This window comes from Macrosteles quadrilineatus, unplaced genomic scaffold, assembly GCF_028750875.1.
Source record: "Macrosteles quadrilineatus isolate MER2022 unplaced genomic scaffold, UCM_ALF_1.0 Scaffold_1__1_contigs__length_201487025, whole genome shotgun sequence".
NCBI classification, from domain to species: Eukaryota; Metazoa; Arthropoda; class Insecta; order Hemiptera; family Cicadellidae; genus Macrosteles; species Macrosteles quadrilineatus.
The window spans coordinates 148,667,405-148,694,938 of NW_026542594.1; the positions used below are offsets into that span (position 1 = coordinate 148,667,405).

General features: G+C 34.9%; 2 protein-coding genes across 2 annotated transcripts in view; one reads left to right on the forward strand and one right to left on the reverse strand.

Moving 5' to 3' along the window:
* The window catches only part of LOC128987129 (transcription factor IIIB 90 kDa subunit), a 73,483-nt gene that overhangs the window by 9,116 nt on the left and 36,833 nt on the right, over positions 1 to 27,534 (forward strand). The window contains exons 4-5 of the mRNA XM_054407851.1: positions 2,990 to 3,126; positions 7,582 to 7,686. Coding sequence (XP_054263826.1) covers positions 2,990 to 3,126; positions 7,582 to 7,686 — 242 coding nt within the window. The remainder of the gene's footprint in view (positions 1 to 2,989; positions 3,127 to 7,581; positions 7,687 to 27,534) is intronic.
* On the reverse strand, positions 11,588 to 27,108 carry LOC128987138 (BTB/POZ domain-containing protein 6-B). The gene is made up of 6 exons (XM_054407864.1): positions 26,639 to 27,108; positions 25,219 to 25,491; positions 22,155 to 22,302; positions 20,919 to 21,135; positions 12,917 to 13,282; positions 11,588 to 12,562 (listed from the first exon to the last, which is right to left on the reverse strand). The coding sequence occupies exons 1-6, from the start codon at positions 26,739 to 26,741 to the stop codon at positions 12,086 to 12,088; spliced, it is 1,584 nt and encodes a 527-aa protein (XP_054263839.1). The 5' UTR covers positions 26,742 to 27,108; the 3' UTR covers positions 11,588 to 12,085.

The window sequence follows — 27,534 nt, forward strand, 5'->3', positions numbered from 1 at the left end:
CTTTTTTCTGCTTAATTAGTACTTTATCTAAATTAGTTTTTGTTGTTGCCCCGTATAGAACAATTCCATATGAAATATGTGAATGTATTAATGAGAAATAAACAACTCTTAAAGTGTCTAAACTGCATACTCTGAACATCTGTCGCAGCGCATGGATACCGGAAGATACCTTTTTAACCACATAGTTCACATGGCCCTCCCAAGATAGATGTTTATCGATAATTAGACCAAGAAATTTTGTTTGCTTTACTTGGTTTATTCTTTCTGATTTTATGCAAATGTTTGGTTCAAAATTTTGTCTACGTTGTTTAGTGGAAAATGATATAAAATTGGATTTTTCTGTGTTAATAAGCAGATTTTTTCGGTCAAGGAATTCTTTAGTGGATAAAAGACTCTCCTGAGAAAACGTTTCAATCTGTTGTTTTGATCTTCCGGGAATAAGCACATTACAATCATCAGCAAACAGACACATAGACCCGCCGTTACCAGGAATCGCTCCTGGCATACCTCTAATATAGCAGAGAAAAAGTAGAGGCCCCAGGATCGATCCCTGCGGCACCCCATATTTCAGCGTCTGATGCTGAGATCTACATTTTTCAACGTACTTTGTGTTTGCATGCTCCACAACATAATCCAGTTCAACAAATTGGTTTCTGTTTTCTAGATATGATGTAAACCATGCAAGCTCTTTTCCATAGATTCCCATTTCTTTTAGTGAAGTCAACAATATACTATGTGACACGCTGTCAAATGCCTACTAAGATCCAAAAAGATTCCTACAACATTTTCTCCTCTGTCAACAGCATTTATTATAGTTTCTATGAATTCAATACCAGCTGTTATTGTTGATTTGCCCTGCCGAAAGCCATGTTGTTCTTTATCAAATAGTTGATTATTTTCCAGATATTTATAGACCTGAATGTAAACAATGCGTTCAAAAATTTTTGAAAAAACAGGTAAGAGAGAGATAGGGCGGTAACAGGAAGGATCAGTTTTATTACCTTTTTTAAAAATGGGAATTACTTTAGCCAATTTTAATTTTGAAGGAAAGATTCCTGAAATAAGAGAAGAGTTTATGATATGTGTTAGTGGTTTCTGGATAATGTGTATTGATTTTTTAACTATGGTGATTGGAATTTCATCAAAACCTGCAGAGTACTTGTTTTCAAAGGAAAGGACCACTTTAGTGAGGTGTTCTTCCGTTATTGTGTGAAACTTAAATGACTTATCTGTAGGTAAAATATTTTTCTGGATATCTGTTTTTTGTGTAAGTGAAGGAGAAATGTGTGGCAATATAAGCTTTTCCACAGCTGATGGTTGATGATGAGCGGTTTCGATTATATAACTGTTTGCAAGTTTTAATTCTTGATTAACTGTATCTTTTAGTGCTATTTCATATCTGATAGGTATAGTGGTCATAAATGTGGGTCTTGTAGCACTTAAAATGGTAAGTTTCTTTTCTAAGTTCTGATAGATGTCCTTGAAGTTACGATTTAGACTATCGTTGCTGCCTCCGAGGATTATAACGGGACTAGAATCATGTGTTATTGATGCTGAATCAACAACCTGAGTCAGAGTGGTGTTCGCTCTGATATATCCAAAAACCTGAACTTTCTGATTACTTAAAGTTTCTAGCTTGATTGGTAAGTTTGCTCCTTGACTGTCTGAGCAGAATGTAACCTTTAAGTCTGAAAGAACATTCTTGTTTGGTCTATTAGAGTTGAATCTCAAACCAGCGGTTTTTCCTTTTTTGTGAACATTTTTAGGGGCATTATTTAATTTATTCTCATTTATACAGCCAGGTGGCGAAAATGTATCTTTGCTTCCTGGCAAGCTGTCCAAAACTGAATATTTGTTAACATGAGTAACGTTGATGTTTGGTAATGTGTGAGTTCTTTTTTCACTTTTTTGGCCACTGTTTGGGTTATTGTTTTTCCTTCGCCGAACCGATGACCATTCATCACAAGTCAAGCTAGGTGAAGTTTTTGACAAATTTCCAACTGTGGATGTTCCATTGCTCATCTGTGCTGATGATTTGTGATTATCACCTACATTTTTAGTTAATGCTCTATAATTAAAATTGTATATAGTATAATTTTAAAACATGTTAAATATTATCATAGATCAAGATTTCCACAGTTTTGTGTTGGAAAATATTCCAGGAACAGCCGATATTATTTAATTTACAATAGATCATTTGATTGTATGGTAAAACTTAAAACAAAATGAGTCTAATACTGCGCAAAACTGGTTTTTTTTCAGTGTTTGTTATTTTATTACCAATGGATGTAGTAATTAAAAACCTTCTCATGCATGTAGAGAATACATTGTAATAGTTTCATCATAATCTGTTTTGTCGTTTTCGCAGAGAAGAAAGCGTAAAATGCCATCTTGAGTGTTACAGAAAGACAGACAGAAATTAAGATAAAACACGTTTTGTCCATCCTATCGTATGAAATGAAAAAATAACCGAAACATTTATGATTCTACGCAATGTACAGACAGAACTCTAATTTTATTTATATAGATTGTAAACTGTGTCCTTTGTTTGTATTTTTGGAATAGTCTCCAATTTCATTCATCTGGTTCGGCAAAGTTTTGATTTTTAAGATAAGAACAAAATATAAACTAATTCTAATTTGATTTTTCACCAAAAATAACTCTTCTAGTTGAAATAAACAAACGGTATCAGCTAACTGGCAAATTATTTCTGCCATTAGCGTAAAGAGGCGACTGAGAGCTTCCAATTATTCTTCGCACTCTTCTAACCCGGCTGCCTGTACCACGCCTCTTGGTTTGGCAGTCATACACGTCACACAGAATGTTGATCTCTTGTCAGCAGAACAATCAATAGAACAAAAGGACAACCATCTATAAATATCTCATTGCAATTTCGTCGATAAAACATTTTTATTAGTAGACATTTTACTACAGAGGTATATTTCAACAAAAATGGGACGTGTTAATTTTGTGAATTTACTTGTTTCAGGCTAAACCAGCATTGCTTGGACACAGCATTTAATTTTTACAAAATGGCACTCACCAGACAAATGACTAGAGGAAGGAAAAACACACACGTGCTTGCAGCTTGTGTCTACATCACATGCAGAATAGAAGGCACGCCTCGTATCCTTTATAACCAACCAATCAACCGTCATCCCAATAATTTATGCAATAACAGATAGGACTAGAACATGGAGTTTTGCAAGATCAAAGTGTATGTTTTGTTCTCTAGGTAAATCAATGGTTTTATGCCAAGATAGGTTTAAAATTAAATTGTCATGCGTGATTCCAGTATGCAAAAAGTCATTCATAGAGCTGTCAAAAGTTTCATGGAAATTTTTCTGTATAAAAAAAAACATATACCTACAATACCTACCATATTTTAGCTTGCAAAAATACCATGTTGATTCGAGTCTTATTTGCAATAAATTTTTAATAACGCTAAACCTACAAAAAAATTCATATTAGCTGATGGGAAATTAAGTAGGCCTAAAGAATACAGAGATGCCAACGTATAAGCTAGTTTTCTTGTTAAACGTTTTAAAGTTAGTTGTAATTATTTGGGTTAAATTAAAAAACACCATGTAGGCTATATTAGACTAATATTTAATGCACCACCACCGTATTAAATTCATTCTGGCTTTTATTTAAACAAGCGGACAACTTTTCTCCGACTCCGCTATACACGATACATAGATTCGTTCACTCATCTATCAAATATGGTAAGCAAACCTTGATTTTGATTTTACTAGCTATTATAACTAAGACAGAACAGATGCCTCCTTCAATCTTAGGAAGCGCTGTGTTTTTTATAATCTGGTTTGAGTGAATTTACAACATATTAAAAATCAGAAACACATTGCTGCCCTTACAATAGGTACTTATATTTGAAGTCTCCATCTTTGAAGTTATAAATTTGTCAATAAACACATATAGTTACATTATTTACATTTTTAACAATGGCATGGCAGATGTATTTTAATAATATGATTATAAAATAGGCTCCTCACTTCAACAAATATAGTGGCATATTCACTTTAGTGACCCCCACATAGTACATAGTTAATTGAGCGGAGCGAGCGAAGCTCTTATATGTCGACTCTTATGCATTTCGTAATACGCAAACTCCTCCTAGACGACTGAATCAATCGTTTTCAAATTTTGCATGGTGATAAAGACCATATCGATGAGTGCATACATCTATATGGCGTTAAAAAAATATCTCACGAATCCGCCCCACTGGGTCTCAAAGTTTCAATGTACCTAATCCTTATGGAAGCAGTATTTGACACATAAACAAAAACATCAGCTGTTGACTTTTGAATGCAGTAGATATAGACATAGATAAAACATACTCCCTTAGTAGATTTCTCATCCTAATGGAACAGCTGAAGACAATTTTATTGTTAGTTCTGTACGGTTTATGTTAGAGGTCGTGTTTTGTTTACAATTTGTTTCCCGTTAATACAGTCATTTAAAACCTCGTTTAACCAAATAATACGATCTAATCATAAACAATAATTTGTCCCCTAGTTATTTAACCAAACAGTAAAGCACAAATCAAGAAATTAACCCTAAAATAATAGAAACAAAATTTCGTCGACACTAGCGCCCAGTGTGGCGTACATGAACTAGACATGAAAAACGAGCTTCAAAATTTACAATGGGATGAGAAGTCTACTTGTGTTGGTTAGTCTATGATATAGAAATAGCTGATAGCATTAATCCACAGATATTAGAACAGAAACGGTATGGATCATAAATATAATCAAATGACGTCACTAGCTTGAGGTCCGTGACGTAGGAAGTGGTGAAGGAAGTAGTAAAGGTGAGTAGTCTGGAGTGTGGAAACTGTTTATGACGATTAGATTTAGGTATCTGCAATCCTAAAATGCTATTGGAAGGGAAGGAAACAGGTCCGTGACGTAGGAAGTGGTGAAGGAAGTAGTAAAGTCGAGCTGTTCGGTGTATGGGATCTGTTGATGACCATTAGATTAAGGTATTTGCAATCCTAAAATGCTATGGGAAGGGAGGAAAACAGGTCCCCGACGTAGGAAGTGGTGAAGGAAGTAGTCAAGGCGAGCTGTCCTGAGTGTGGAAACTGTTTATGACGATTGAATAAGGTATCCACAAATCTAAAATGCTATGGGAAGGGAGGAAAACATGTCCGTGACGTAGGAAGTGGTGAAGGAAGTAGTAAAGGCGAGCTGTCCGGAGTGTGGGAACTGTTATGACGATTAGATTAAGGTATTTGCAATCCTAAATGTTATGGAAAGGAAGGGAGACAAGTCCGTGACGTAGGAAGTGGTGAAAGAAGTAGTAAAGGCGAGTTTTTCGGAGTGTGGGAACTGTTTTATGACGAATAGATTAAGGTATCTGCATTCCTAAAATGCTATGGAAAGGGAGGGAAACAGGTCCGTGACGTAGGAAGTGGTGAAGGAAGTAGTAAAGGCGAGTTGTCCGGGGTATGGGATCTGTTACCATTAGATTAAGGTATTTGCAATCTTATGATGCTATGGCAATGGAGGGAAACAGGTCCGTGACGTAGGAAGTGGTGAAGGAAGTAGTATAGGCAAGCACTCTGGACTGTGGGAACTGTTTATGACGATTAGATTAAGGTATCTGCAATCCTAAAATTCTATGGAAAGGGAGGGAAACAGGTCGGTGACGTAGGAAGTGGTGAAGGAAGTAGTAGAGGCGAGTTGTCCGGAGTGTCGGATCTGTTTATGACGATTGAATTAAGGTATTTGCAATCCAATAATGCTAAGGGAAGGGAGGTAAACAGGTCCCTGACGTAGGAAGTGATGAAGGAAGTAGTAAAGGTGAGTTGGTCGGAGTGTGGGAACGGTTTATGACGATTAGATTAAGGTATCTGCAATCCTAAAATGCTATTGGAAGGTAAGGAAACAGGTTCGTGACGGAGGAAGTGGTGAAGGAAGTAGTAAAGTCGAGCTGTTCGGTGTATGGGATCTGTTGATGACCATTAGATTAAGGTATTTGCAATCCTAAAATGCTATGGGAAGGGAGGAAAACAGGTCCGCGACGTAGGAAGTGGTGAAGGAAGTAGTCAAGGCGAGCTGTCCTGTGTGTGGAAACTGTTTATGACGATTGAATAAGGTATCCACAAATCTAAAATGCTATGGGAAGGGAGGAAAACATGTCCGTGACGTAGGAAGTGGTGAAGGAAGTAGTAAAGGCGAACTGTCCGGAGTGTGGGAACTGTTATGACGATTAGATTAAGGTAACTGCAATCCTAAAATGCTATTGGAAGGGAGGGAAACAGGTCTGTGACGTAGGAAGTGGTGAAGGAAGTAGTAAAGGCGAGCTGTCCAGAGTGTGGGAACTGATTATGACGATTAGATTAAGTTATCTGCAATCCTAAAATGCTACGGAAAGGGAGGGAAACAGGTCCGTGACGTAGGAAGTGGTGAAGCAAGTAGTCAAGGCGAGCTGTCCTGGGTTGTGGGAACTGTTTATGACGATTAGATTAAGGTATCTACAATCTTAATATTCTATGGAAAGAGAGGGAAACAGGTCCGCGACGTAAGAAGAGGTGAAGGAAGTAGTAAGGTGAGCAGTGTGGAGTGTGGGAACTGGAAACCGTTTGTAGCAGTTATAATATGTACCTGCAATGCTAAAATGCTATTAGAAGGGATGGTTACATGTCCACGACATATAAAATTGTGTAAAGAAGTAGTAAAGGCTAGCAGTGCGGAGTGTGGTCAATGTTTGTGGCAGTTAGATTAATATATCTTCAATCCTAAAATGCTATGAGAAGGCAAGGAAAGAGGCCCCTCGACGTAGGAAGTGGTGAAGGAAGTAGTAAAGGCTGACAGTGCAGAGTGCGGGAACCGTTTGGCCAGTTAGATAAATGTATCTAATACTTAAATGTTATGAGAAGGGAAGGAAACAGGTCTATGACGTTGGAAATGGCGAATGAATTAGTAAGGCTTGCAGTGCAGAGTGTGGGACTTCTTAGTTTTATTACCTCCTTAATAGATCAGATTTATTAATAGAATTATTGTATGAAATATGAATAGTTACTGCAAAACATAATAAAACATAAAATATAATCCTCCTTCGTGGTTTCTATTTTATAATTTAACTTGCACTTTTTAAACCTAGTGTTAATTTTTACTACTAAATGTTGGGATTTCAGGGGGGGGGGGTTTGACTCCCTAACCCCCCCCCCCTGTATACGGCCTTGCCTTAGTATATATCCCTTATTATTGATAGGATAATTCAATGTCTAGTAGGCCCATATTTGTGTTTACTCAGGAAACTATATATTTCTTTCAGATTTATAACTTGTGAACTAACATAGCCATAAAGTCAATGGTTTAGGCTAACACTGAATTGTGGACCTTGTTAGGAAAATTTTTAACTCTTTCTCAACTTATCATTCTTTATTAAAATGTTGTTAAATGTGAATGGTATTTGCCTAGAATCAATAAAAAAACATTAATCAATCAAGAATACTTTTATAATCACACCAATTGTTGATTACTGCATAGTGATAAAAAAGTATATTCTTAACTTTTCTTTGTATATTGTAGTTTGCTCCTTGACATGGTTCAGATTTATTAATTGACTTCAGCGATGTTCTCCAAATTGATGCATTTGAGCTGGGCCGTTGTTACCTGAAGCTTTCACAAGCTCTTTGTATAAACATCCCTTCATTAGGTAAGTACTTGCAATATCATGGAAAATATTGTATTTTTTTCATTTAATTAATCAGTTAAATATACTCTTATAACTTATGTATATCAGTTGGAAACGTGTCTCTAGCATTATGTGTCGGTAGCAATCAGCAGATTTTGGGAGTGATTGTTAGAGTCGAAAATAATCAAAACTCTGCTGAGTCAGGAGCTAACGGTTGCCTCATACTTTGTTTTTACAAATTAGCACCCAAAATTGTTTCCATCGTCTATGCTAAGAGGGCTAAATAAAGTTCTCCTTCCAACTCCTGTCACAGTCAAACATGTTAGAACGTGAGACTGTTGTGTTCCCCACTACTAGTGTGTATCCACAACTATTATAACTGTTTCTCACCCCTTTTAGATGATAATATTGCAGGGCCGGATTTAGCATTTTGGCGCCCCTAGGCCCAAATAACTTTTCCGCCCCCTATAGTCTAGTCACAGTTTCTTTCCTACAAACCTTTTATTAAAAACTCATGCCTATAGGCCTATGTTAATTGCTTGAACACCACTCCTCGTCGGAATTTTATCATTGCAAGTTTTTTAAGAATTGTCTTAGTTAGCCTTAACAAAATGCCGTCTGAAACACTTTTGTCAATTGACAATTTTATCCTTTTGGCAAATTCTCACGCTTTTGGGACTGAAACAAAATAATCCAACCCACAGAGCATTCCTGCAAAAATACATATCCATTGATTCCGATTTCAGGCCCCAAAACATGAACTCCATAATAGTACTTGATACCATAGGTTAAACATACTCCTTTAGTAGATTTTTCATATTTAGGGATAAGCTGAAAACAATTATTTTCTATTTAATTTATTTAAACCTAGTTTGTCCAAAATAAAACGATGTAATCATAAACAATAGGTCGTCCTCTGGTTATATTACAAGAAATTAAAACACACAACATAGAACTATCCCTAAAATAATAGAAACAAAATTACGCCAAAAGTAACTTCCATTGTCACCAACATATATGAACTAAACATGAAAAACAATATTTAGAATTAACAATGTGATAAAAAGTCGACTTAAGTTTATGGTTAATCTATGGTAGTACTGCATCCAGATTATATTTGCAAAGGCAAAGGCTAACAAACAAAGCAATAGTCCGCCGACCATAATTATCCTCAGGTCTAAGCTGAGGAGAAAATGACACTATTAATGGTGCTTTGGAGGGGATTTAATTTTTCTAAAACCTGTTGCAAACTCAGATAAATATTTTTTTGTTATTGAATTTTAAAGATAAACTTATCGTATTTTTAATATTCAACAAAACGTATTATATATTTTAACATGACCCTGCAGGTAAACTGATCAAAAGATTAGTTAATAAATTTTATTTTTGTGAGGTGAGGGTGGTAACACGCATGCGCCCCTAATCACTCTGATCAGTAGTGCCGAGCCCGAGCCAGCATAGTGGCAGTGCAAAGAGTACTGTGGCAATACCACGATGCGTACCGCTCGACAACATCCCTACAGCCTACTCCAATGTTCGTATAACCAATGTTCGTTACCAATGTTGTAACGAAAAATGTTTAAAACTAGTTTAAATTTTCTAACAGTTATTTCTTCCAATGAATTTCAAAATTATAATGCTTTATTAGCAAGAATTTTTTATCAACTCGCAAAATATGTTAAGCTATGGCTATTTATTCCATTTTTAGATATTAAAAAAATTCCTCTCGGCCGTGCGCCCTCTGGGAGCTTGCGCCCATAGGCCCGGGCCTACCGGGCCTATTGGGAAATCCGGCCCTGTAATATTGTCATAGTAGGTATTTAAAAACGTCATGAAAGAATATTGACATTTCCGCCAAGTATAACAAAATAATAAAATTTCTTCGTCAATAATAAAATTTCTGTGGTCTCTATCGTCCACTGCTATTCAAGCCAGTACAAAATTTTGCGCAATGGGTGGATGTAAACATTTGCATGGCGTAGACCCAACTGCGGTCCTTCATCAGTCTTGTTTGATGGCGTGACCAAAGTTAGGGGAACTTTCCATGCGGATCGTGGTGTGACTGAGCAAGAGAGATTGTCAAATTAATAGGGTCTCTCTACAAGACTATCAGAGGAGAGTTTCAGCACAACCTGTACAGTATATACTATTCTGACAGTTCTAAGGCAAACCAGATGCTTCGCAAATAAATGTCACGTGGATATTTTTTTAGTCTAGGCCTATATCTGATATCTGGTGATAAAAACAGCAGCATTATAGATCTTTGAGCCGTAGCCTTAAGGTAAAATTGAAAGCTACTTTCTACACTAGTTAAAAGTAGTTTTTAAATGCTAACTCACCTACACTTTAACCAAGGCGTTCTTATCTTTTTTGTGAAATGTGGAGAAATAACAACACTAATGGGTTACCAAAAGACATCCACACAAACATACTAGTAAAAATTAGAATTGAGTGAGAAAATTTACAACGCTAACTAAACCACCAAGACCCTACAAGACAGACAATTTAGACATTTAGATAAGACTCATTTCAGCTTATTTAGGCCATACAACTTAAAAATAATCAAAAACTTCATGATTTTACCTAATGTACAGACAAAATAATGTAGGCTAACGTAATGCACAGGCTGTTTTTTTTTATAGAAGATAAACGTTAAATAAAGCAGCTAGCACCTTTAGCGAATATGTAGGAGAGTACAAAGAAAGGGATTTTTTTACAGTCTTGAATTTCATGATACTCTTGTTTTCAAGTTATACAGAGTCTGGGTGCCTCATATTCTTCACAAAATTACTATTTGAATCAACCCCTTTTGTGACTGTTTGGAACTTGCGAGCAAAATAATGTGGAAGCAACACAAAATTGGGGTAAAATCTTCCAATTTGACTTCACAAACTGTGATTTCAGTTTAGCATTGCATAACCATAAGCGTTACAAAATTTAGATACCCTTCAAGAGAAAACATACCTTGCCAACGTGTGTTAAGTTAATATCCAAGCAAACATTTTCACTCTAATGTCGTTCTATTTTTGCATTACTGTCTTAATGTTTTTACTTAGGTTTGGTGTCAATTAACAATATTCGACTTTGAATATTATTGAGCAAATTATGATTATTCTGATAATGACTATGAGAGTCAGAGCTCAGACATAGATGTCCTTGGCTCGCTGAAGCTCCTGAGGTCCCTGAACATTGTCCAACTAGATCTAAATGAAACACACCAACGAACCTAAACCAAAAAGTACCCAACATATCAGTTCCATGTTTACCGTCATACAACATGGCATGAAATAGCCAGGCAGGAGTCCCGTTATGGGAAGACTGTATAATTGTGTGTGGTGCCATGCTTCAGAGAGTAAGGGAGTATGTTTTATCTATGGTATAATACTCTGAAGCACTTGTAGAACATGAAAAGTAACTTTTGTACAGTGTATATAACTTTCCAACTTTTAATTAATATTTTTTAAGTCAGTTAAATATTTATGGATATGTGTAGATTACCTAAACATTCATACATTACCTGTGTGAATTATGATATTTATCACTTATCAATATCATAGATGACTTTTGATAGATGATGATTTTTGGACTTAAAATTGTGGTTTTTTAGATAAATTCCCCCCCCCCAAAAAAAACAGCCGAAATTTGCAATGATTTGCCAAAATACTAAATTGCTGGGCTCATGACGGACGTAATTATCGGCACACCAAATGACCATTGCACGTTAACTTTGGCTTAATGGGTTAAAAATTAGGATAAAGAGGATTGTTACTCTTCATGATCTAATGTTGGATACGTGTTAAGTTCTGAATCTTAAACTTAAAATATTTTTTATAGTGCATAGGCGATCAAGAAATAATACATCATTACCATCGCTGTTTTGTTTTCAAGTTTTGTATTATTATGTAATTTATTGTAATAGCAATTTCAAATAATACAAGTTGAAACTAGTGTACATGTTCTTCTACTTTATTATTTAAATAATTACTTGAAATAAATATCTTACATTCTTTGTTATTTGCATTGTTATTAAAATTTTAAGTATATTTACAACTCAACTCATTTAGAATATAAATTTTTAGGACTTTATAGTAATCCTCTTAAAAATAGAGAAATAAAATACAAACTTTCTGGAAGTAGGAAAGTCTTGACATTTGAATTAATGATTTAATAACTTACTTACATTCTAAATATACTCTAATGATTAGAACAATGTGATAGGTCAAATTATTTATCAATATACTGTGCCTAATTGACTGTAATCTACATTCCTACTCGCTTTTTAACACTCAAAAGATCGCTAAATACATGAAAATATGTTTTAAAAACCTAATATTAAGTGCATCTGAAGGTATTTTTGTAAAATTTTTCCAATTGGTGTGCACTGGATAAATTAGGAGAATCATCAAGTCAAGGTGTACAATCAGTGTTCATCTGTTGTGAATGTAGATGGCCCGTAGAAGATGAGGTCGGGTATCTGGCCTCCCTGCACCCCAGTTCCGTTGGTACTCTCTGAGGAACATTGGAACTGGAACGTGACACAACCCACCGTTACCTCGCTGAGGCCCTCCTGGCCAAAGTAGCTCAGTTCCACACCGTCCAGCACTGCAGACGCTGTGTAGAACGACTCGGGCTCTATCTGTATCGGATGCTCAAAGTACACGTGAAATGTGTTACTGGAACCGTCGGAAAAGAACTTTGTGTTGTTTTCAGCAAGGACCCGTCCCAACCGTTTCAATTCAATTTTTACACTGTAATCTGCAGCACCGTTGGAAGAACCGTAAAGTCCAAACCCTACAATGAATATTCGTTTGTCGACACTAAACTGAATGCTGTCACAACGACCTCGATACCGCCACTGATTGCTGCGATAGGCACAAGACTGAAACCTGTGACAGACCTGGAAGAAGAAAAATTATGTTAATCTACAATGAATAGCCCAAATTAAAAATACATTTGGAATTCAAGTGTCATTAACATTCCTGCTACATATATTGTTCATCCAAACATAAAAAGTTGGGAGGCAAAATAAAACATAATCCCTGATATTTTTATTCTTTAACACCAAACAACTGAAACTTAAGTTTACAAAATGAAAAGAAGACTTTCAATTTACTGTAATTCAATGAGTACTGCTATTTAGATCTTAGAAATTGTTTCAACATGGTGACAATGTAATCAGTGAGTGGATCTAATGCGCTGTTTGGACTTTTCATATAGGCTAATAGATATATTAGTTAGTGTTTGAACCTACCTGGGGTTTGAGTCCAGCTCGAGGTTTTGTAGGATAGTTCAAATGTGGTTTGTTATGTGCAGTGAAGTGTAGAAATAAGTCAATAGTCTCTTGCTGGGTTAAGATTCCAAGTTGTGCGGCTCCATTAGCGAACTCATCGAGGCTCATTGTGGGTATTCGAACTAGGTAAAGAGCTGAACCTAACACTTGGCGTTTGTTTTGTGCGGTGGGTTCCAAGTCTCTACGAACACATTCTGCAGCAGCCCAACTCAAAGCCGCCTCAAACAGATGCATTTCTTTACAGTTTAGAGTTTCACGGCCCAACACACTTTCCAAAGTGTTAAGGTCTATATCAACAAAGCCTTCTGAATGGAGTGCCATTTCTGCCTGGAATTCAAAAGAAAAAATGTATTAGTATAACAAATTTATTATCTTGTTCTTGTACTTTGACATGCTACTATGATCTTCACATCCAACAATACAAAAATATGTGCATCAGAACTAAAACTGTTTTCAAATTCAATATGAAAAAATAAAAAAAAGTGATCCCTTAACGGAAAAGGGTCAGTTAATACTGACATTCACGGAAGATGAAAGTGTTTAAGAAAAATGCATTAGAAACTAATCATCTAGAAACCATGATATTAGCAAAGATAATGAATTTTCTATATGTAAACTCATATTTATTTGAATCGCACCCAGGTAGGTTATCATTCCATGTGTTAATAGATCCACTAATGTTTAATGTTTTACAGAGAGCCAACGTCAATACAGTCTCTCACGTTACCTTTTGACATGAAATAGGACATATACATGCACATTTAACGCTGGAATACAGTATATATAAACATAGCAGGCATACAGAAATGAAATTAAGACGGAAAAGAATATATAAGTATCAGTTCAATTTGATCACAAATTTAAAGCTGCATTGAGTGTTACTAGTATGCATGAGGGTTTTTTGAGGGTTTTTTAAGCGTATATACAAAGTTTATAAAGAAAAATTATATAGAGTTTAAAACATTTTCTGAAATAACAAATGACAGTTTAGACATGCAAAGCAACACTTAGGAAAAGGAAAGAAGTAAGGGGCTGACCCACCTGGAAGCAGCTCTTCTACTCAGCAGCTGGATCCAACCCCTTACTTCCAACCCCTATCATCTTAAAATCAATTGCTTCTTTTGAAAAATCATAAAAGAAAGAAATAAAAAAAAACATGACTGACACTCTGTAACAACTGATACATATTTAAACTCTGATGTTAGTTGACATCAGAGTTTGTTGACATTTTTCAATAAATTCACTTTTCTGATTCAATAATATTTTTTGCCCAAACTGAGGTAAATAAACATTACTGCCACCTTTAAAAAATGTAATATTTTCTATGTGTAAAAAAATATTCAATATCAGGAACAAAGAAGTCACACTATATTTGCATACTTATTAAAACTAGTAAACACGTTGCTCGAAATCGAGCAATTGCAAAGAAGTAAAGTAGTTATTTAAAAACAAAGTGATCATAATTTAGACTTTGAATTGAAAAATAAATAACAGCAGTTAAATAATACAGCTGATCAAAATGTAAACAATTATGTTCTTCATAAGGATAACATGGGAACTTTAACAGCCACTGGGGAAGAGCCCAAGGGACTTTTTCAAAAATGTAAGGCCAGTTTGCAAATCTACGTGACACGCTCTTTCCAATGAGACGTCAATGGATAAAATCAGTTAAGAAATGGCGGAGGAGTTCAACCGACAAAGTTATATGTAGCGTATTAATTATATAGATTGTACGTTACAAAATTCTTGAGTAGCCATAAAAATTTTTTTGTGAAAACGGAAAAATGTCTCAGAATGACCTCTTTAGAGCAGATCTTTTGTTATATGTTCTTATTTAGTCCAGTAATACAACTTAAACAATTACAGTATATTACACATGTTATCAATTATACAGCATAAACATCTGAAACTATACATCATAAAACAGTTTTCTTCCTTTTGTTTTGTGAATGTCAATTCCTTTAATATGCAAACTTGAGTTAGTTCAGCAATTGTCTAAATGACCAGTGTTTACAAGACTTATTGCCAAACTTAGCTTTTTTATAAAATACAAATTTATGGGTCTATTTATTGTATCCATTTCCAAAGTTTGCAAACATTGTATTTATTTTTTTTTTTTGGGGGGGGGGGGGTTCTGATTCCTTGGCTGTAATTTATTATTCCACATCTACCTTGCAATATGAAGATTCCATAAGCCATGTATTTCAAAGTTTTCGGGGTTATTAGCCGTTTTAAAAACCTTGAACGCTCCACTTCGCTAATTTTTACTTTTATCTTGCGGTATTACTACCTATATCAGTTATAAAACTAAACAGTGAAAATCCAAATAATTAATCCAAAATATAAAAGTATCTTTAAAAAAGTATAAAGGTGTAGAATTAGGTGATAGTACACAAGTTGTTTACGCAACCCACATGGCAAGAAACATGTTGTTTTATTAACTAATGCTGATGGTAAAACTATCTCCCAAACCTATAGAGCAAAGTGAACATGGAATTGAGTATAGGTCATACATAACACAAACCCTTCCATACATACACTGAGGTATTACTTACGTCGCTAAAATCTATGTGTCGTTTAATTTTCTTAGACAATTTTTTAGATTTCTCTTAGCCATTTATGATACCTAAATGGGATACAGACCAATTGCTGCAAACAATGACATGGTTTGGAAACTGTTTACTGTCCCTTATAATTTACTTTTACATTTCTTGGAGCCAAATCATACAATTATCAGTAGTTTAGGATACACCCCCCCTCCTTAATAAATTCTGAATTATTCTTTCTAGAAAATTAAAAATTTTTGAATCATACAATTTTAAATGAGTATAATGTATATGCTATTAAAACACGTTCAGTCCATTTTTTTTTTTTTACTGAAATTCATAAAGTTGATATCAATCTACAGTAGAATGTTGATAATTTGGGAATCAAAAATCCGGACCGTCAATAATACAGATTTGTCTGCGAGAAAGACAATTTTTTACGGTTTTTTAAAAAGGGATTTGGATCGTTTCCTTTCAAAATATATTGCCATTACCATGGTATCACAAAAAATAAAAAAACAAATTAAGGACTTAGCTGTAAGAAAAGGGACAGTACCTCAGTTCAAAAGCTTATTACACATATTTTTAGAAAGCTAAAATTTTTAACTTAGTGCCTGAGGTTTTTGTTTTTACTGTACACTGTACACATGTTGCTATAAAATAAATACGATACAGTCTCAAACATAAAAAAAATATTTCATCTCTTTTCGACCATTTATTGCACAATAACAGAAAATATAAAATTTAAAAATGTTTTACTCAAATCGTGTCTGCTGGCCCTGTTTAAGTAATTTCCAAAATCCGATGGAAATCTGATAATCTGGATGGGGTCTGGTCCAATTAATCCGGATAATAAACTTTATACTATGTTGAAAGCCTATCTGAGGTCTATAAGTTGTTGTATGTATTAACCACACTTGATTTATAATAAATGGGCTAATATAGTTCAAAAAAAAATTTGAACTTAATAAAGATTTATTTTGTCAAGAATAAAGAAACTGTTTCATCCAACTATATATTTGTGCGTTTTCATTTTTACAAATAGTCATATACATCAAGATATTCATTGAAATACATTATGGCCAAACATTTACACAGAGCAGGAACATATAAATTATTAAAAGTTAACACAAGTTACACTTTTGGTAAAGAAAAATCAAAATAAATTATTGCCTTAATTATAAATGACATGATGACTTTTCTTTTTGACCTTGGATTATAATAATTAAGGTTTCTGCTTAAAATATTACTTACTGTACTCAATGCCAATAAAAAAATACATTCACACATCCATGTACATCCTTTCAACGCTAAAATTTTATGATTTTGTACATTAGAAGAAACGGCCCCGCAGCTTTAGCAAATTTCAAACAAAATATGATTGAGAGATGCAGTGTACAGTGTTATTAATCACTAAGACCAGTTATCTAGTGTTTAATGTTACTCAGTAATATCTGAATTTTAAATTGGCTTCAAAATGTTTAAAACTCATGTGGTTAATTGAAGGAGTGTGTCATTGTTTATTTATTAGACCTACTTTAATATCACACACAATTTTTTATCCTGGAAGTAACTTTAAAACCAGGTCTTTTGTCTGAGCTTGGTTTACTCTTGCCAAATGAGGTTATATGGCTGTTATTGGAGATTAAATAAAAAAATTTAAAAATTAGCAAATTTTTTATCAACGACACACTCTGATAATTCATTGACAACTTCCTTAGTTCAAATTTGAATGTACCTATCATAAGATGTACAGGTATCGTTGGATTCCACAAAACTGCATGGTCAAACTTTCAGGTACTTTGCCATTCATAATTTATAAATTCCTTTTTTTTTGCTCAGAAATTGTGTTGGGAATGGAAAAGAATAGTTATAATCCAGACTAACTAGATCTGTAACCAGGAAAGGGTCCGAAAAAGTTTTGGTAATGGTGATAATTTTGTAAAAACCAAGTACACCGACATACGTAGTAATAATATGATTCTACGTAGTAAATTCAATGAGTCAAGTGATATGGCTGATGTATTCCTCAACTGGTCATAGTTAAGAGAGCTTGGTTAAATTTGTCTTTGATAAAATTTCATCATAATTGAAACTTTAAAGACCCAACATACTAATTCCTTCAGCCTGTGTATCAATAAAGTTAATACATTTTCCACTGTTGATTCAGTAATAAACTGTACCAGGGTTGCCACCAGCCATGAAAACCTTGAAAAGCGTGAATTATGCGTGAATTTAGGTGACCATGAAAAAGTGCGTGAATTATGCGTGAATTTCGCCATTGGACCATGAATTCTCAAAATCATTATTAATAATTCAGCCAAAACCCCTAAATGTGCTGAATCAAATACTCCGTATTAAAACCATTCTCGAAATGAACACCGAGATAAAACGTCAAAGTGGGAGTGTCAAGATAAAAAGTTTTGTTGCCATGCCACGAACAGAAACGATTGCGTAGTTTATTCAAGGTCAAATCCGATCGTAACCGACGTCAGCCGAGTAGTCTAGAGATGAGAATTATCGTTGTTTTCCGGCAACGGTTATAACGATAACGCAGCTGCCCAATAACGTGTTGCGGCGTTCAGTTATCGTTGTCGGTTGATCAGTTCAGTTTTCAGTTGTAGTCGGGAGTCGGGCGTGGCCCAGACAGGATGCGTTATTCTCACTGAGCTAAAATTATAACTGGAGGTAGCACTGCCATGGCAGAAGTCTGTCAAAAGCGTGTCGCTAATTTTGTTAGGTTGGTATAGCAGTGAGTTTTTTCATCCAATGACATGGCTTCTATAACTAGGTTTGTATGGCAGTGAGTTTTTTCATCCAATAACATGGCTTCTTTATAACTCACACCTCACGCAAACATGGCGGCTGGCGACACGCATCTTTGACATTCAGTGCTACCATTGACTAATGGTGCTACCTCCAGTTAGAATCATAGCTCAGTGGTTATTCTAGTTCGTTTCAGAAGTTATCGTTGCTCTGGTAGCGTTACGGCAACGGCACTAATGGCAATGCATGTTTTCGTTTTCGTTGTCCGCGCGGCTTTCCTGCAACATTGTGTAGATAGATACGTTATTATAATAACAGGGAGTTCTCCGCAACGTGTTGCCGCGATAACGTTGCCGTGGCCGCAACACTGTTATTCATCCTGTTATGCTGTTATGTTATAACGCCCATCTCTACCGAGTACCGATCTACCGATAAAATCGATGCTTTCGGAGCCAAAACATCGATCACATCGATGTTTGTTCCGAGTTCCTCGTCTGTTCTCTGCACTGTAACAGCCAATTAACCTAAAACCAATACAATTCAGTTACGGAAAACATCAATACTGTATTTCATTACTTTTTTTGGCCTAAAAGACCGATGTAACAAACCAAATCATCGGTTCGGTAATCTACCATCGATGTAAACAAACAACTTCGAACATCGATAGAAAAGACATCGATGTTTCGAAAACATCGACAATCGGAATTGATGCTCGCTAGTCGCTCTCACTCATTCTCTACTCTCTACTCTAGTGTTCGTGTGGAAGGAAATACAGAATAACCATAACCTAAAAGTTTTAAACTGATCTGAAACTTGTCAAACGTTTGAAGTAGTGGTGGACACTGGACAGTAAGATCACTTTTTGCACTCGTGATTCCGTTTTGTGCTTCTTATAATTGATTACCCAACACTCAGTGGAACAAGTGTTCAGATTAAATATTTTTTATTACTGATATATCATACTTCCGATACTTTACAACGTTAAAATAAGAAGTACCTTGCCTTGCCATAAAGGTCAAAATGGCTTGCTCCGGCTGGAACTTAATCGTCTTCTGTGTTTGTTTGGTCAAATATGTCGTATTTCAAACTACTGTCAGTGTTGAGTAAATGTGTTTACAACGTGAGTTTAAGTTTATTTATTTAGGCCTAAGTTGCAAGAAGTCAATGTTGTGCTGAAAAATGGTGATTTCGTTCTGAGGCTGGTAAATGTAAATGTTTTGTTAGAAGCATAGGTGTTTTCAGTCAATACGAATCTAACTAATGAGATGTTTAATTAAATAATTGTTTTAACTGTGATTTAAACCTGTGTAGGCAAATGATAATATATAAACTGATCCAATCGGAAGAAACATCCTTCTAAACTAAGTTTATTTTAACCTTTTCTGTAATGTAATTAATTATTTTTTTATTACTTAAAAGTTAGCCTATGTTTAAACTTACATTTAACTAATCCACTAATATTTAACTATTTAACTAAATATTTATTTACATAATATTACCTTTTTAGAGTGTTTTTATCAGTCAGTCGGTAACCTTTAATCTTCTCAATAAATAAAAGTTGGTTCAGGCCTAACTTAGCCTAGATTCAGCTTTGGATTACAATGTAGGCTAGCCTACTGTGTTACAGTAGTAATAGATTGCATGTGCGTTTTAGTAGGCCTAGATATGGCCCATTACTAAGTTAACCGTTTCTTGATCATGTTCTTAACATTTGTTTTTATTATGCCTATTATCTTAATTACCGGTATGCGTTATGCCTATTATCTTAATTTGATGTTTAGACAGTAAAGTTCTAGGCCATTGCTGGATTAACTAAGTTAAACCTTTTATGTTTGGATGCAATGTTTTTTAGGTTAGGCCTATACCTAACTACCAATCCGACTTATTATTTATTTATTATTTCTTCTAACGTTTGAATTTATCATTAGGCCTAAGTTATGATGTTGTTAAATCAGATGTTTCAATTTTTTTTAAGAATTACATTGTATTATCACACACAAGATTTTTATTAAATATCCTTTTTCATCTGTGATTTTACTTTTTTTAGACTGGATAAATTTTATTAAATTCTTATTTTTCACTCTAAAATAGTTGCATGAAATGTGTTTTATTTTATAGTAGCACACAAAACTATATATTGTCGATAAATTAATGTACAATTCTGAACTAGGCAATACTCTTTTATGGTGAAATTGTGCGAGCATATACCCCATGAATTTTTCAAAACTACCAATGAAAACCTTGAATTATGCATGAATTTTTTTATCTCACTTTGGTGGTAACCCTGTGTACATTTCATGTCTTGTTAAAGGATGAAACAAAAACTCAATTTCAGTGACGGAAAAAAACATTAACACCTTTAAACAAAAGGTAATATCAGAGGGCAAGACTTAGTTGTCAAACAGAATGGTATGAATGAACAAACATATTTTATAACCACTGGTAGGCCATCTGAGATAAAAAAATAACAATATAAAACTACATAAACCATTTACTGACTAGCAAACACTCAACTGCGCTGATATGCATTTGAATTGACAAGAGACGTTTTACTATGACGGGAACAAGTGTTGGGCCGAATGATGAGCATTGGAAGTTTTAATAGCTACAATGTGAGAGGTGGCCAGAGTCTGACGCCGTCGTAGACGTACCTGAGCGTCAATAACCTCCCAACAACGCTGCATCAGATCAGGCTCTTCAAACAGTCTGGACTGTGACAGCAGCAGACAGGCGTTCTTGGCAGTCAGGCTAGTCTCCAGATAGGTGACACAGGCACGGGCCAGGTGTGGCACGATGTACTTCTTGGCAACATACAGAGTGGCCAGCACAGTGTCTGCTTCTAACTGGATCTCGTCACAGTACAGGTACCTGCAGCAAAAACATCAAACTCACAGTTAAGAGTACTTAGGCCGGGAACATGCAGAATTGCATTGACATTTCAGCATGTTGAACAGAAGCAAATAGGGCAAATAGGTACACATAGGAGAGTGACAGTAGAGACAAATCAGCTTTGTCACCATGTGCAGTCAGCGGCCAAGGAATTAAACAAACTGGAATTGAAGCCACTAGTTTTTTGTGGCGATTCTACAGTGCTGAAGGGAGTATTGTGTGACTCTTCCCATTGACAAAAATCACCTGACAGAGAAACATACAATTTTCTCACAAAGAAACTTAATGGATGTTGTTATTCACACATTGTTTTTAAATGTGTTTCATATTTTTGCAGAAGTTAACACAACTATTTAAAGTTTTAATTAATTTTTTGCCATATGTAGATGGATGTAGGCAAAGGCAAAAATTTAAGAATTTTCCTAATAATACCTTTATTTTTTATTGATTTTATTGAAACACAGCCAGTAAAATGTTGCCTCAGTAACTGACAGAGACGGGTGGAAAGAACCTATGTGAAACTGAAGGTTGGCTTCAGGACCTCAAACTGTGTATTGCTAGTCTATGTTATTCTTTGGTCGCTGGTTACAGTTGACAGTCATCAGCCCAACTATTGGGTGTGACTCTCACTAGATCAAGTTAAGAGACAGGATGAATAAAAACAAAGTGGTGTAAGATTAACTAGGAAGATCTATTAAATTATGCACAGAACAATTTTGAAAATATTTTACATAGGGATTTGAAGACCTGAACATTTGCAAAATTTTAAGGCCTATTCATGTTTTCTGGTAGGATTTCAGCTTTTTTAGGAGGCAAGAGTGAGATATAAAAGCAATTAGGAAGCTGTCAGCAAAGTTTGCACAATCCAAAAGTCATGGTTTTGCCGCAATTACAAGTGATTCTGGAATGGATTAAATCCAGTCACAAGAAAATGAGTGGCTTTTCCTGGGTTCTCAAATGAAACTAGAAGAAAATTAAAAGTGATATTTCAAACTTACTTGAGCAATGTTAAAAATGCTGAAGGCTCAACATCAGGAACTTCAACTTCATCTTTGTTTTCTGCGAGTCCGCCATAAAACATGGCATAGAAAACAGAACTACCTGTGGCTAAAACGTACTTGTGAGCAGGAATCTTCTGTGTCTGACCTGAAAAAGAGATATTTACCACATTGGTTTTTTTTTTAAATTATACTGATATTATAAATTTGAGAAATGTTTTAAGGTTTTATATTATTAAGTTCGACTTATTGTTTAGAATTAACAATTGAGGTAAAAAAGATGCTTTACCCTAGCTGTAATATTTGTCAAGGATAACACAGAATCAGAAACACAGAACATTCTTAAAATACCCCCGCCGCAGCAAACCTGCAGACTAAGCGAATTTCAACTTGTCTGATTACATTTTTACTAAAATATTTCCATAAATAAGACATATTATTTCCTATTTAAATAACATTAGATTTAACAAGTGCTTAGGTTTGCTGCTACGGGGAAGGTAAAAAATGTTTTTTGACCATACATCAATAGTATAGGATGAAATAAATAAATTTGCCAAATTTTATCAATATACACCCATAAACAAGTAAACTACCTACAACAGTTTTCATTTTCTCCATAAGAATAACATGGGAATTTTTAATTACACTATTTTTGAATTTTCTCCGTGACCGTTAGGCATACAACAGCGCTTCAATATACTTAATTATTTATTTTTTTAAGCTCTACAAAACGTTTTAGAAAGAAATCGCAAAATTTTTTGTTTTTAGGTTCAAAAATGGGAAAAACCCATTTTTACCCCATGAAACCCCCCATAATCCCCCGTTCCCATGGTCCGATTATGCTGGATCGCGAACTCGTTCGAATAAACGTAGGTTTACACGTTTGTACCAAATTTCATCAAAATCGGATCATTTTTGCTCGAGTTATCGCGCTAACGGACACATATATATAAATATATATATATATGAATTTGAACGGATGGTGTTTTTGGCCTCTAGGGACCTCAAAATGAAAAATTAGATCGGTCTCGGGTCCAGGTCTTACCATGAGTACTACGATAATAGCTTATTCCCTATATGGGAAATTCGCTAAAATAACAATTTGTATTGACTTTATATAACAACTGCACAACTGTATTGACACCCTTTCAATCTTAAAGATTGCAAATAAAGTAATCTTGTATCAGTCTACTGGAGTAAGTTTACCATACTTCAATTCTGTTCTGTGTGTGATGCTGGCTTTTATGTTCACGAATCTTATTCCAGCCACAATTGTGATTGCTGTGGTAGTGTCAGGAAAGAAATTCCAAGACTTGCATTAATCATAGAGAAAGGGGTTTTGTTTGAACTTTTATCACACACATGAAAACCAGCCTTCTTTTGCCAAGTAGGCCTACTATTCTCATATAGTCTACATTTTTGTATGTGTAAGCTCCATGAGAACATTTACTAGCATACAGTACCTATTAAAACAATGAGCGAGTTATTTTAATTTTTTTAATTTGTTGTGCTCATTCATCAGTGAAATAAATTATGTTCTGATAGAGAATAGACCAATCCATTTTAACGGTATCCTACAACCCTTTTTAGTATTGATATCACTAATGGCATTATTTCTAGTAAAGCATTGTCATTTGTTGGTATTAAATATATTCCCTAGTTTCTCTTAGTTTACATCAAATTGAAAAGTTAGCACTATGAAAAATGTCATTTACAACCTTTACCTTCATTAAAATAAGTTAAGTCAACTAGGTAGCTCAATTTCTAAACCGTGCAAAACTGTGGAAAACCAAGCAAAAGTTAAAGTGTGATGTGTTGCAGTTAATATACCGTTCTGTCGAATTTCAAAACACACTGTAGACTACGACCATATCCTCCTAAAAGCCGTTGGGTGACTTTCTACAGCCAGTTTTAACGTCCAGAACTGTGTGCAAAACCTCCCATTTCCCCATTTATTTGTCATGAATAAGTAGACATTTTAAAAACTAACTATGACAATAGCATTCATAAATCTCAAAACATATTGTGGGCTACGGCCATATCCTCCTAAAAGCTGTTTACTGACTTTCTAAAGGCATTATTAATGTCTATAATATCTGTGTCCAACTGTCCATAAACCTCCCATTTCACCTGTTATTTGTCTTTGTCATGAGTAAGTGTAGACATTTTAGAAACCAAAATAGGCCTATGATGAACTTAAAAAACAAAAACAATTTTGGTTTTGTACAAAATGTACAATTTTGTTGTACATGAATTTCAAAACATAGACCTACTGTAGACCCAATTGTCCTAAAACCTTCCATTTCACCTGTTATATGTCATGCAAGCAAGACACGTTTTTTTCTATTTCATAGACCCGTCACAATATGTATATTATCGAATTCAGTAATGTATATATAAAGTCAATGGTAATAGCGTTGACTATATAAACTTTAACACTAGTGTTTATATAGTCAATGGTAATAGGCTACTGGTGCTACCGCTGATTGCTGATTGATGCCTGTGTAAAGTTAGTGGTTAGCAGACAATTTGACAACTAACTATAACTATGAAACATCAGGAAATCAGCTGTTTGCTGGTCCTCGCTCGCGCGCTCGGCGCTAGCCTTTGCCCTAGCATGTCAACAGCTGACTGCTGTAAAAATTGGATTGATGCGTATAACTATCCATAGCGTAATATTGTTTTATTCGTTGTGCTATTGTCCACAAAGTTTATCTAGAACTTAATACTACTCCTGCCATCACTTATTAAGTTTAATAAAAATTACATTGATGTCTGTTTTATGACATTGCGTTTTCTAAGGACGAAATGTACATTTAAATTTATTTTTCCAGGGTCCAAGGGGGGGGGCTTTAGCCCCTGTAGCCCCCCCCCTTGGAACTGCCATTGGTCATACTTATCCTTTGTAAAAATCCAATAGTAGCCTACCCAATATGATTTAGTTCAATCCTGAATATCACTAGCCTATTAAAAATGATAACTTAGGCCTACAAAAAGGTAGGAAAAATTATTTCAATAATTGGTGACTATGACTGACATTATTAAATGCCAAAATACCACATACCTGGACTCCCAACTATAAATCTAATATCTGCCATAAGCTCATTATTGAACATGGCAGCATTTCTTTCTCTAACAGTTGACTTGGTGGCTTGCCAATTTGAGTCGAGAGTAGTAAGACTGGAGCATGTAAGATTGAAGTTTGTTGATGTGATAAAGTTGGGAGACGCAAGGGGTGACGTGGGTGCACTCGCAGGTTGGGTAATCTGCATCGATTCTCGTTGTGAGATGTTGTTGGGTGGTGATATTGATAGTCCTCCATTATTAAGTGTTTCCACTGAAACATTATAAAAACCAACCCTAAAAAAGATGTACATTATGATCATAGGCTATGTAGGCTAACTTATGAATAACAATAAAAACCTGTTTTGCATGCTTAAGTATTTAAACTTGAAAAGATGTGAGTAGGTTTATTTCGACAAGGCTGTCCAAAATAAAATTTTAAACAAGAACTTAGTAAAGTCTCAGACACAGGCCTGCGGTATGTGCCCAAGAGGTAGTTGTGCCCCATTATCCAGTGCTATATTTCTCTAATGGCGGACACAGTAGTTTTCGGGGAACTCTGCCTCACAAGAATCTGTATATTTTGGAAAATGAGTTTTTCTGAAAATATGTTAGTTATAGGGGATACGATTTTCGAGTCTAACTTATACTCAACGAAACTAGGCTATTAAAATAAACTAGGCCTAATTTTGTTAATTAAATTTTTATATTTTGTTTCGTATTCATGATTTTCCGCTTTCATGAGAGACAATTTAGGCTAACTTAAACTTAATGGTTGTCCTCGAGATCGTGGAAGATGTTCACCATTCCGCCACAAATGTAGCCTAAGTTAGATGTTCATGATTGCTCCACGATTTCGTCACAACTGCGATTGAAGATCGTGATCCCGCAAACACTTCATATTATCAATGCCTATTATTGAAAATCAAAATGTAACTTAATTATTTATTAGCTGGTGCCCTATAGCCTAGATGTGTCTGATTTTAATATGGATCAATACTACGATGAATTCAGATTAAAAGTTCCGCCTAAGTTAAATAAGTCATAGGCACTCAAGCCTGTTTGATTGCAGCTATATCATGAATGTGATTTAACAATCCAGACCTAGGCTATTTTAATTCACACTATTAAGTCAGCTTATAAGTTATTGTTAGGCTAAGTAGGGCTTTGAAGATTCAGTCCTTACTGATGGTAGTTATTTTAATGTAGACGTTGCCTTCAAATAGGCCTATGAACAAGATGAAAAAATGTAAAATTAAAATTGGAGCTCTAAAGCTCATTGATCTAAGTTAAGTTAAAAATTAGGCCTAGTAGGCCCCTACACTCTTATAATTTGGCAAAGTTGAAACACAAGGAGGTAACTTAAGTTTACAGCTATTTTTAAGGAAGCGAACTATTATTAAATTATTGTTCCGACTTACCATTTACCCATTGGTTGGTCTGAGAAACATTTATATCCTGAATCCTCTTAATGGGTTTTTGGGATATTTTAGAATAAAAATTTGACATAGCCATGTTGCTCATTGGTTATATGTACACTCTCTTCTAATCTAATAATTATAAGAATATTTATCACACCATTGTCTGTTATGTTTTGTTTTTAACTTGACACAAACTATCAAACTTCGCTACCCTGTGGCTTAATCTATTTATATCCTTCTGCTCTTCTGCTGGCTCTGACTGACACCAGTGACACCGTCAAACAAACAATAGCACCGACTAAGACAACTTTAAAAAAATAATCACTTCAGAACCAACGATCACAATTATTACAGAGGATATTATAATACTATTTGTTAACAAATCAAATACTCGCCCCCTTGTTAACAATTCATATTAGGTCGAACTACAAACAATACAATTTACGTTTCTATTGATGTCGAGCTTTATATCTTTCTTATACGCAGAAAAGGAATCAACAATCGAGGTCCTGCGCAGTTAGGCCCGTTCGTTGGGTCCACACCACAATGTCTGGTTCAATATCGAGTTTTGGTATGCGTCGACGCATATCAATTGTTTGATTTCTTATAGGCTTATAGTGGTTTAATACACGTATTAATAGAAATCACAGTGACCATTTACATATTAGATACAAAATTACTTTGATTAGGATAAGGAAGTAAAAAAGCTTAAGATCTTCAGAGTTAGTCTAAGATTTTCTTGATTTGCTAGATACACGCACGTTTCGGATACCGTGAGAAACATTATTTGAACCTATGCAAATAATTTATACGGCTTTTTTTATTGCCTTCTCTCAACGCAATATATTCTTTATAGATAGATTCTTTATCGCATCAATTTATTTCCTTTATTTATA

Bases quoted from the DNA above. Each gene is read 5' to 3' on its own strand.
- LOC128987138 (XM_054407864.1), bottom strand. From the start codon at position 26,741: ATGAGCAACATGGCTATGTCAAATTTTTATTCTAAAATATCCCAAAAA. The intron at 25,492-26,638 runs GTAAGTCGGAAC...ATAATGTTTCAG, and splicing joins GACCAACCAATGGGTAAATG to TGGAAACACTTAATAATGGA. The intron at 21,136-22,154 runs GTAAGTTTGAAA...TTTTTGCTGCAG, and splicing joins GCATTTTTAACATTGCTCAA to GTACCTGTACTGTGACGAGA.